The sequence below is a fragment of the Lytechinus variegatus genome, chromosome 11 (assembly GCF_018143015.1).
Source record: "Lytechinus variegatus isolate NC3 chromosome 11, Lvar_3.0, whole genome shotgun sequence".
In the NCBI taxonomy this organism is placed as follows: Eukaryota; Metazoa; Echinodermata; class Echinoidea; order Temnopleuroida; family Toxopneustidae; genus Lytechinus; species Lytechinus variegatus.
Genome location: NC_054750.1, coordinates 35,400,308 through 35,411,741, shown reverse-complemented (window position 1 = coordinate 35,411,741; position 11,434 = coordinate 35,400,308). Strand labels below are relative to the sequence as shown.

Below are 11,434 nucleotides of genomic sequence, written 5' to 3'. Positions count from 1 at the left end.
CGATCAAAGTCAGATTTCCAAACCTTTTTTGAGGAGTTTATATTTATATATATATATATATATATATATATATATATATTTATAACTTAAAGTTTCACGTATTGGCTTCTGTAATGGTAACAAAATATAGTTTTTATTCTTTACTCTAATTTTCGACGGTCCTCCGTCTTCTTCAGGAGTATATACAATGTATATACAATATCAAACGGCGGATCTCCGATACAGCGGAGGAAGGATACAGAAGAAGAACCATATATATATATATATGGTATATATATATATATATATATATATATATATATATATATATATATATATATTATATATATATATAATCATAAAAGTTACAGTAAATGCCGTAGAAATAAAATCATAGATTTTAAAAGGAGCATAGCTCTAAAAAATGAAAGGTAAAGTCACACTCTTCGTCAGTGCCCATGATGTGACAAAAAAGAGAATTCAAAATCCGTTTCTGAAACAGTCGTGAAAAACACGTCTGTTCATGGGCATACGGATTGTGAAACTCACCTTTCAAAGAAATCAATGCGCTGAAGATGGAGGAAGCGCACTGTAAAAGACGCATCTAAAGACGCGTTGCCATGACTGCAAGATGACAATGGCGAATCTCCGGCTCCTGTTTTGGAGCCGGAGATTCGCCATTGTCATCTTGCAGTCTTGGCAACGCGTCTTTAGATGCGTCTTTTACAGTGCGCTTCCTCCATCTTCAGCGCATTGATTTCTTTGAAAGGTGAGTTTCACAATCCGTATGCCCATGAACAGACGTGTTTTTCACGACTGTTTCAGAAACGGATTTTGAATTCTCTTTTTTGTCACATCATGGGCACTGACGAAGAGTGTGACTTTACCTTTCATTTTTTAGAGCTATGCTCCTTTTAAAATCTATGATTTTATTTCTACGGCATTTACTGTAACTTTTATGATTATTTTATTCCATATGCCGAAGCAGACTATTTCTATATATATATATATATATATATATATATATATATATATGCGTGTATATATACAGTGCGTATAAAAAAATACACTTTGAAAAAGCCCTGGGAATTAAAAGACATATGTAACAACATATGGGTAATTTTTTTCACATGTAATCTTGGGTTTGGGTCTCATCTATCCAATGAAAGTAAAAGTTTTAACAGAATGTTACACTTGAGTGAGTACTGTCCATTTTTGTAAAGCTCGCAGAAATCTATTTGCACAGAAATGCTCGTTTTCACGCTGTGTCAAGGGGAAAGGGCGAAATCAATCTTACCCTGCGATGCATTTCTCATACATTTCCCTTTGCACTTTTAGTCAATTGAAATAAAACGGATACATTCAAGCATTTTGTAACAATTATGCCACCCAAATTGAAATTTCAACACTTAGTTAGCACACCCCTACCCTTTTTCTGCCTGCTGGATCTGAGGACATAACTGAATCTGAACAAAGGTTTATATCAGACATCTCCAGCATTTTTTCACAAAGTTTTTATCATTTAAAGTGGGTTTACATTTCATTTTTCATTTAATACTCGTTTCTCCACACTTTTCCAAGCTTGACAATGATTAACAAAATGAAAATCAAGCCTAAGCCATTTCATGTAAATCACACGTCAGTGTAAAGCAAATATCATCACGATGGCCTCTGTGTGGGGGAGTGGGGTGGGGTGCAGTGTTCTTTTCGAAGTGTTTTGGGCAAGGAAACAAGTTTTAAAAAGGTAAAAGATATCTTCAAATCAATTTTACTCGTTAATTACCACGTGTTCTTCATGATTAAGGTCTGCTTTTATTCGCATAACTATTTCAAAGTTCTGCGCAAGTTTTTTTTCACTAACTTTTCAAAAGTAAGTTGTGTTCACTCAAGCGGAAATATTTTTCGACAGTTATATCGTCATTTGCTTAAATGGATCTGTACCAATTTTGAAATGTGGAAAAATCTTCAGAATATTACAAATGTATAATTTTACTGGATTTTTTGTCTAAGCGTAAACTTTTGTTTTGATGCGCACTGTATAATTCACCCCCGGAGTAGAATTTGAATTCGTGATTGTGATAATAGTTTGGTTTCAAACGTGCTAAAAATTAGTCATTAGTCTTATTTTGCACTGGGATCATCATTCAAATTACGATTCTTTACCGTGTGAAAGGGTGGTCAGTGTCTTAAAAAATATGGTTTTGTTATCCTCAGTGAATTAAATGACAATTTACAATTTTTACAATATTTCATTTACCTCTCTGAATAGGGTTATACAAAATTAAATTATCAAAATAAGTGATAGTTGAAATGTTTGATGATTTCGTTGCCTTCAATGAATGATCACCTTCGGTTTGATGTCTTTTATTTATGTATATCACAACGTACCCTTGTTCTGCAATGGAATTTGAAAATGCGGTACAATAATCATTGTCATATTCAAATCTCTAAAAAAAGGGTGAATTTTGAATCCTTCAAATGCAACACTTAGATATCTTTTTTTAGATGTAACTTGGACCTTAAGAATTCTCTTTTCACCCTTAACATGTTTTAGGGTGCAGTTAGCTGAAATATATTGAACCATTTAAGTGCATAATGTACCCTTTACTGCAGGTCAGCTTTTCAACCAGGAGTGCAAATTGGTATGTTTACATTGGCTACCTATCCTAATCCCGCATACACTAGAAAGTACTTCTATTCGCCTACCAATGTCTCCATCAGTTTGCTCCATTGTATCTCATTGAACCTGACAGAATGCTACGTTCAAGTAAAAAGTCATTAGATCAGGTCCCACATACTGTGACAAAGTCATATGGGGAAAGATCATTTTCACATGCAGCTGCTATTTTATGGAATAATCTGCCAGAATATCTTAGAAATATACAACCATACGAAAAGTTTTGAAATAACTTGAAAACACATTTATTCACCATTTTGTAAACAATTAATGTAAGAACCCGGTGCTCTTTCCTCCATCATTAAGAATTTGACTTGGCATTTCTTAAACAATGAGGTTTTTCCAAATTGATGCAACAGTTAAAGAAAAGGAGTGTAAATAGAAACTGTAAAATATATAAAGAGGTAATACTTTACCTATATGATGGTCAAATCTGAACGCACTTTGTGCTTAATGAAATGTCAGAGTTTGTTTTAACATGTTTGATGTCCTTTGAACTATTTGCTCGCTTAATTATTATTTATTTATTATTATTATCATTATTATCATTTTTTGGGGGGATAGTAATGACAACTCTTTCTCCGTTATTTTCTTTGAATGAAGATTACCATAATTATTTCACCAATGATACTGATGATTATTATATAAATCTTTTTCAAAAACTTTTGCCATTTACTAGCTTCTCTAATATGAAGGTAGAATTGAGTAAACTAAATATTTCTAAGTTAATTATTCAAACGGTTGTACAAAATTGCAACATCAGCTTGCAAATGGTTAGTTAAATAGATTTATAGTCGAAATTAAATAGTTCTACGACGGTATACGTTCACCGTTCCATCCATAATGAATATGATCATTCCAAAGCCCGAATTCTGCTTAATGTGAAGCACTTTTTATCAACAGACTAAACGAACTTTTTATTTAGAATTGTTTAAAACAGAATTGAAAGTAATGATATCAAGAAAGAGCATTGGATATTTTTTGTTGAACACCGATACCATACCATAAGATTTATCGTATGATTTCAACATATAGGGTTGAGTGGTATCCCAGTTAACCCTTTGATTGTTTACCTTCCAAAACTCTTAATCTATAGACTCTACATACTCCTTTTTCAATTCTTAGTAGATATATTACATTATCATGTTAATATCAAATACCTCAAATAGTTGAAGAAACGATAGCTAAAGTGGAATCAATATTAGATTATTGTTATTGAAATATACCAAACTTCACTGGGTTTTGTGGTAAATTATAATAATAGCATTATTGCTATTTTTCCGTGATGATAAAGAATGAAAATAAACGACATCAACTAGAATATTTTTAAGCCCACCTTCATTTTTTGAGATTGTAATATTTTGTTTTTCAATGAAAATGTTGCTTTAGTTTTATCAATATAATTGACTCATCTACAAGGTTAAAAGAAGTCTTATCGTTACAACTAACCAAAAATTCAACCATGATGACTATATATGTATATATCATTCTTTTCATTTTTTGCTAACACAGATACAAAAATATTTCTATACAAGATAAACACTTTGGTACATGACAAAATGTCACAGTGCTTAATCTCTTTAAAAACAACGCTAGCATTTTGCAAAAGAAATGTCAATTGATTATCATCAAGGTCAGTTTGAAAAGTGACAAGAATGTCACATGAAAAGAACATTATCATAGTATTAACATTCGTGCGAAATGATGATCGACTTTCTACAGTATTTTTCATGGGTTTTTATTTGGTCTTTTTGGCAAACCAAAGCCGTAAGCAGGCAAGGTCCTTGTATGAAATGACGATGACTGCATATGATATTTCCCCGTCATCACTTCTTCTTTCTTGACCAGATTGTTTAAAGGGTTGACAAAGAAGTGATGTAAAATTGTCTCATCTCTATTAATCTTCTCCTGATCGCGTAAAGAGTCTGTGATCGATGTTGGATCGTGATGTGTCTGATCGGCATTCGAATGTATATCGTATTGGGAAAGTGGCGCGCTTTTTGATCGTCTGATTATCCCAATCCCACCATTCATCATGGTACTTCGCCTGTGCAAACCTGCAAAAGCATGTCCACGGGGAAGGGGATGCTTATAAACTTCACTATGCGCAGGTTTCCAAATCTTATCATCCATGTCTGTTGAAGGAATTCTTCCAAGAACTCTGTTTGGATTTCTGTCTAATGAAGCGGTAGTTATAGTTTGGCTTGGCAAATGTTTATCATGATTCGGTGATTTGTTATCGTTTTCTTTGTCCCTTGTTTCGCATGTTTCATCAGATGTCTGATTACGTAATGGATCTACTCTCCCGTTGCAATTGTCGGTAGTGATATGATTTGGCCTATCTTTGCGGCGTTTGTCCATCCACGTCAACTCATCTTGTAGTTCTTTGATGCGGTTATCAATATCGATCCGGCGATTCGGTCCTTCATAACACCTCCCAAATATCATCTTAGCTTGCGACTTCTTTGCGACCGACATTGCTCGCCCAGTCGACATCATCGTCATCGCCGATCTCGTACTACCAGCACTTGTAAGGATATCGTTCCGACCAGGATTCAAAAAGCGATGATTAAACCCGTTCAGAGTACTCCTCGAATTAGTTCTCTGAACTTTAGAACTCTTGCCAAGCTTTTCATAGGACTTGTTAACTCGTGTATATCCATTTACGACTGATCCGGATCTGCTTTCGATTTCGGGTATTGTCTCAATATAACCACCGTACTTCCTCTCACTGTATTTCGGCTTTCGGCTAGGAACTCTAACAGAAATCTCGTTGAATTCAAGTTCAGATTCTCTATCGCTTTCGACAAAATAATTTGCGGTGAGTTTACTGTCGTCCAGACCAATACTCACATCAAGAGACGTTCGATACGGAGTTCCATAACCGTCTAGTCCTCCCATAGTTGAAATTGGTGACGTCAAACACCGACCTTCGATTCCATCATCCATGCCATTCTTGGAAACACGAACGACTGAGACGTCGCTTGATCGTCTGGATGATGGTGATCGACGACCAAACTTTTTAAACAAGTTACTATCTGATTGATTATTTCCCACTGTGGATCGACGTCTAGGGCTGTTCTGCGACGATATCTTCCTGCTTCTTGATTTCCTTCCTAGGAGTTTGGATCCAGACGGTTGGCTCTGGTCTGAAGCTGCGACATCAACCATGGGTTGTCGATATGAATTGGTGCTCTGAGCCGACTTCGCCTTAAATATGTTGTCGAGTCGGTGATGATAACCCCACGACCCCGTGACTCGATTAGGCGACGGTGGCGAGCTGAAACGTAAACTCGACAGAGATTGATTACTCTTCAAGTGTTTGTTTGCTTTGCTAAAACAACTCTGATCGATCTCTGCGCATACCCTCGCATCAGGTGACTCACACCCCGACAGAACTAGCTTATCCCTTAGCTCATCACTGATTATCTTAGACGTCAAAGCATCTAATTTTCTAAAGCTTTCAAAGTTCGTCCCGCAACTTGCGCCGCAATCAAGCAAAATTGTTGCAGCGTTTAAAAACTTCTCTTCCAAACATAAATCTAATGCTGTTTTTCCTTTGTGATTTTCTGTGTTTAATGTAGAAGCATGAATCATGCAATAGTGTACGATGATCTCGACGATCTCAGTACATCCAGATTGAGCTGCATGATGCAAGGCGGTATTTCCGTCATCGTCACCGTGGTTGATGTCGAATCGATGACCAACGGGAACCTTTTCTATTAGAACTTTGGTCAATGAAGTCTTTTTCCCTGTACATGCATGCATCAGCGCGGTTCTTCCCTGGTCATCGACGATATCAACTCTAGCCCGATTTCGGAGAAGCATTTTAGCCGCCTTCGAGGCAAAAACGTCATCGTCTATGAAAGTGCATACCATGAGGGGTGTGAATCCAGACGAGTCTTTTCCATTGATTGAAATTCGGTCAGTTGTTTTGAGAAGATATTTGAAATGATTCGCATGTTTCTGTATGATTGCCTTGTGAAGTGACATCTTAGCACTGAAACGAAAAACAAAACAATACAAATCAGTGATCACAATCAATAAAATAAACCAATTTTCCCCGGGGTAAATATTTTTTCATTGCATAGTACCACACAGTAGTAATGACAAATTCCACCCGAATCATATATATTAAATATCATATTCCTTGAGATTAAATAAAGAGGTCAAATATAGAGGAAGATACAGGGCGGCGCAACCCGGGGTCATGGGCCCCCCCCCCCAAAAAATGCATTTTTTCCCTAATGAAATGTGCCTTTTCTCAAAATTAAATACCCTTTTGGAAGTAAAACATAAAAAATTTGGGGTGAGAAAATCACTTTTATGGTTCGCGCCTCGCCTTCGCATCAATTATTGTTTATTCTGTTCATAAAAGTTCCCAAAATGCTTAGAATGTCAGGTTTTCAGGTTGGAATATCGCAAATTTTCATCTCTCGCTTCGCACTTGCATTATTCGATTAGTAAGATGTATGTATTCTATTCATGAGTCAGTAAAAGCAATCCTTAAAAGTATTTCTTTTATGGTCAGTATATTAACAATTTCAGCTCCCACTTCCACCTCGCGTTGATTCTTTAGTTAGATACATATATTTTACATGATTACAAAAACTGATTGGAATGTTTAATTTCCATGTCATATTAAATGAAATGTCAAAAACAGTGGCGTAACTACGGGGGGCATGGGGGGCCACGTGCCACCCCCCAAACGGCTGGCCAAAAAAAAAACGGGGAAAAGGAGAAAAAGAGGGAAAAGGGAAGAGAAACGTAGTGGGGGAAAGAAGAAATTGTTGTTTATCATAGTGTTATATTATGTTATATAACATAAGAAGCATTTTTCACAACTTTATGAAACATTATTTGCTTAATCTTCATTGTTCCTGGTGCTCGCATAGACTTTTTGACGAGACATATAAAACTGCTGTACTAAAGCCTCCCGTTTTCAAATCAGTATACAACAAAATGATATATTTCCTCACAATTAGAGTTATTATTGTTTTAAGCAGTGATATATTCTTCTTTTTCATGACTACTGAAAGTTATTGACCTATTTTAAGGTCTTAATATAAAACATTTCCTGTCCGTGCTAACGTTCGCATTAGTGGATTGGTGAGATTTCTGCTCTTCATGAACTCCTAAAATCAGTCCTTAAAATGTCAATTTTTCTGATCTGAATATCAAAAAATTTTAGCTCGCGCTTCGCGCTCGCATCATTTGGTTAGTGAAATACGTGGGGTCTTAGTGAATTCCTACAAACAAGCCTTGGAATGCCCCTCTTCATGTCTGAATTTCCTAGATTTTCAGCTCGCGCTTCGCGCTCGCAGTATTTCATTAGTGAGATGCGTATGATAATCATGATTACAATGACTTCAAAAAGTGCTCCATGTGTTTAGATGTAATTCTAACAAAATCAGCAAGCGCTTGGCACTCGCATTAGATGACTATGGTGAGATATGTATACTCTGACTTAATGGATTCGTAACTATAGTCCTTAAAATATCCATGTTTTGGGGTCAATATATGCAAAAATTTCAGCTCGCGCTTCGCGCTCGCATCATTTGGTTAGTCAAATACAGTCTTAGAGAATTCCTACAAACAACCCTTAGAATGCCCCTCTTCAGGTCTATATTTCCTAAATGTTCAGCTCGCGCTTTTGCGCTTGCAGTATTTGATTAGTAAGATACGTATGATAATCATGATTACATGACTACAAAAGGTGCTTCATGACTGTGTTTAGTTGTAATTCTAACAAAATCAGCAAAGGATGGCACTAGCATTAGATGACTATGGTGAGATATGTATACTCTTAATGGATTCTAAAATATAATCCTTAAAATTTCCTTGTTTAGGGTCAGTATATACAAAAATTTTAGCTCGCGCTTCGCGCTCGCATTGTTTGTTTAACGAGACAGTTAAGTATCATGATTACAAAACAATTTGCTTATAATGTCAATTTTTAGCCCTCAATATCAAAAATGTTCAGCTCGCGCTTCGCGCTCGCATTATTTAATCAATGAGATACATATTCGTTTGATGGCACTGCATGTCCTTAAAATATCTCTATTAGGTCAGTATACCTGACAACTGAGTGCGCTTCGCGCGCTCCCTAAGTGACCCGAAATTTTTGCTGGTGCCCCCCCCCCAATGCCGTGACCCACGGTACGCCACTGGTCAAAAAGATTGAGCTCGTGATTCACGCTAGCAACATCTCGTTACGCTCTTAAAACAAATTTGTCAAATTGACTAAACCGGTAGTCAGCTGGGTGCAACTGATTTTGTCACTATATTGTCACATTTCTGACATAATATATTCTGGTCAGAAATAAATCTGTTCTAGTAAATACGACATAAAAATTGTTAAATACGACTAGAATAACAGTTGCACCCAGCTGACCCTGATAACTAGTCATTTTTTACTGATTTGTTTTTGGAGTGAAGGATGCCCTTTTAACAGTAATTACCGACTAAATTGACCAAAAAAGCTAGTTTTACAAATTTATATTTCTAAATTTTGTCAAACCGCTCGCTACGCTCTCTCTTGGAAAAAATCCTAAATATGTAGATTGTCAATCTGAAATCACTTCAAAAAGGCCTTGCTCAACAAAATACACATAATAAAGAACAATTCGGTAACTTCTAACTGATCCACGTTTGCACTATCCTTGTTTAATCAAGTATCACTTGACATCCTGTGCGAGTTTAAGGTCAAATGACCATGGTCAAAATTCATTAAGAGTCAATGAACGTTGGCTATATTGGGGGTATTTATTGAATTACCATCGTCATGATCGTGACTTTGAAAGTTTATTAAGCTAAATGTAGTTCATGAGAATTGGACATAGGAGTATTCAAGTATCACTGAACATCCCGTGCAAGTCTCACTTGCATGACTAAGGTCAAAGATCATTTAAAGTCAATGACATTTGACCATGTTTGGGATATTTGTTGAATTACCATCGTAACGTTGAAAATGTATGGAGCTAGTTCATAAAACCTGGACATAAGAGTGATCAAGTATCACTGAATATCCAATGCGAGTTTCATGTCACATGGCCAAGTCCAAAGGTAATTTAAGGTCGATAGACTTTGGCTGCCATGTTGGGGGTAATTGTTGACTTGCCATCATAACTTAAAAAGTTTAAGGAAATAATTAATGAAATGTGGAGAGACCAAGTTCAAATGTCATTTAGGGTAAATGAACGTACATGTATTATGAAATGAAACGCTCCGAAAATTTGCTAGGCCCAATTGATCGTGGGCCCGGCAGCCCCTGTGCAGCGCCAGATCGACGAGGCTCTATCCCTTAAATCGTCGAACGCCAATCAGGGTTGCAGCAACTCCCATCGTTTAACGTCTTTTATCATTGAAGCAGGACTTGTATATTCTGAAGTTTATTATCACTTGCCTATCTTTCTGCTTCTTCCAAACGCTATAAAATCTCAAACTAATAAAAAGAAAGCTGTGTGATTACATTGACAATTTGAAAGCTGATGTAGCGTTTAGAAACTTGGAATAATGTATTCAATAGCAATAACGAGAATCTCGCTTATCATAACTGAATCAAGACAGTAACAAACTATTTGAAAATCAATATATAAAAAAATAGAATTAAGACATCTAAAATTCACCCAAACATCTTTGGATTAGCAGGATAATATTGAAATGTATCAAAGATAGAAAAGGCTTTACAAATTAAGAGCCTCATGTAATCTTCCCGAGGCGAAGAAGCAGAAATATAGGCGATACGGAAATAAACTAACGCATATTATTCGTACATCAAAAAGAATGTACTAAACTTAATGAACAGGCGAATGAGTCTTCCTCTAAATGGAACGGTTAAATGATATTTTGAAAAGAAGTAATGTTCAAATTCAAGTCAGTTTAAAAGGTGATAGAATCTTAAATAATCCACATGAAATTGCAAAATGTTGTAATAGTTATTTTCAAACATACATGTAGGTGTTGAACGGGCCCCAAAAATCAAAGGATGTAGCCAAAACTTCCATGACCTCCTTCTTGATTCCTCTGTGAATAGTATGTTTTTTTTTAACTCAACAAACCCTGTTGAGGCGACAATGATTGTTGCTTCATTCCAGTCATTCATATGGACATGATGAAATGGAAACACATTTGTTAAAGCGTATAATTATTGGAAGCGTATAAGTTACACATATTCATAAGAAAGATGATGCTAGCTTTCTTTTTATCGCCCAATTTCCACACTCACTTTTTTTCAAAAATATTAGAAAGACTGGTTTATGATAGGTTATACAAATCTGTGACTAGCAACAATTTACTCAATAATGATCAATATGGATTTCATTTACTAAATATGCTAGTTATAAGATAGGGTATCATCTGCCTTAGCCAATCATGAATGTGTCATAGGAGGTTTTATGAAAAAGGTGAATGAAACCTTTAGTTGGCTTTTGTGAAAAAATAAAAATCAAAGAATAAGATCAAAGCAAGTTCGAAGTTTGAATTGATTTAATCTACAATTTGTATTTATCCATTCACTCTCAGATTTCATACTGTAATATAGCATGGGTCAACAATAAATACGAACTAAGTTTTTAAAGAGGAATGAAACCTTTGGAACAAATAGGCTTGTGTAGAAACATAAAACTTCCTAAGAATAAGAATAAAGAAAGTTTGAGAAACATCGGACAAATAATGAGAAAGTTATGACCATTTGAATATTTCGATCACTAATGCTATGGAGATCCTCCAATTGGTAATGTGACAAATATTTATGATGTCACATGTGAACAACTTTCC

At 35.7% G+C, this 11,434-nt stretch overlaps 1 protein-coding gene across 1 annotated transcript; it reads right to left on the bottom strand.

The window, feature by feature from the left end:
- Positions 1-3,696: 3,696 nt before the first annotated feature.
- Positions 3,697-6,646, bottom strand: LOC121424212. The gene has a single exon (XM_041619819.1). It carries the CDS (start codon positions 6,533-6,535, stop codon positions 4,385-4,387), a length of 2,151 nt encoding a protein of 716 aa, XP_041475753.1. The 5' UTR covers positions 6,536-6,646; the 3' UTR covers positions 3,697-4,384.
- Between the last annotated feature and the right edge of the window lie 4,788 nt (positions 6,647-11,434).

Bases quoted from the DNA above. Each gene is read 5' to 3' on its own strand.
- LOC121424212 (XM_041619819.1), bottom strand. From the start codon at position 6,535: ATGGTATGCACTTTCATAGACGATGACGTTTTTGCCTCGAAGGCGGCT.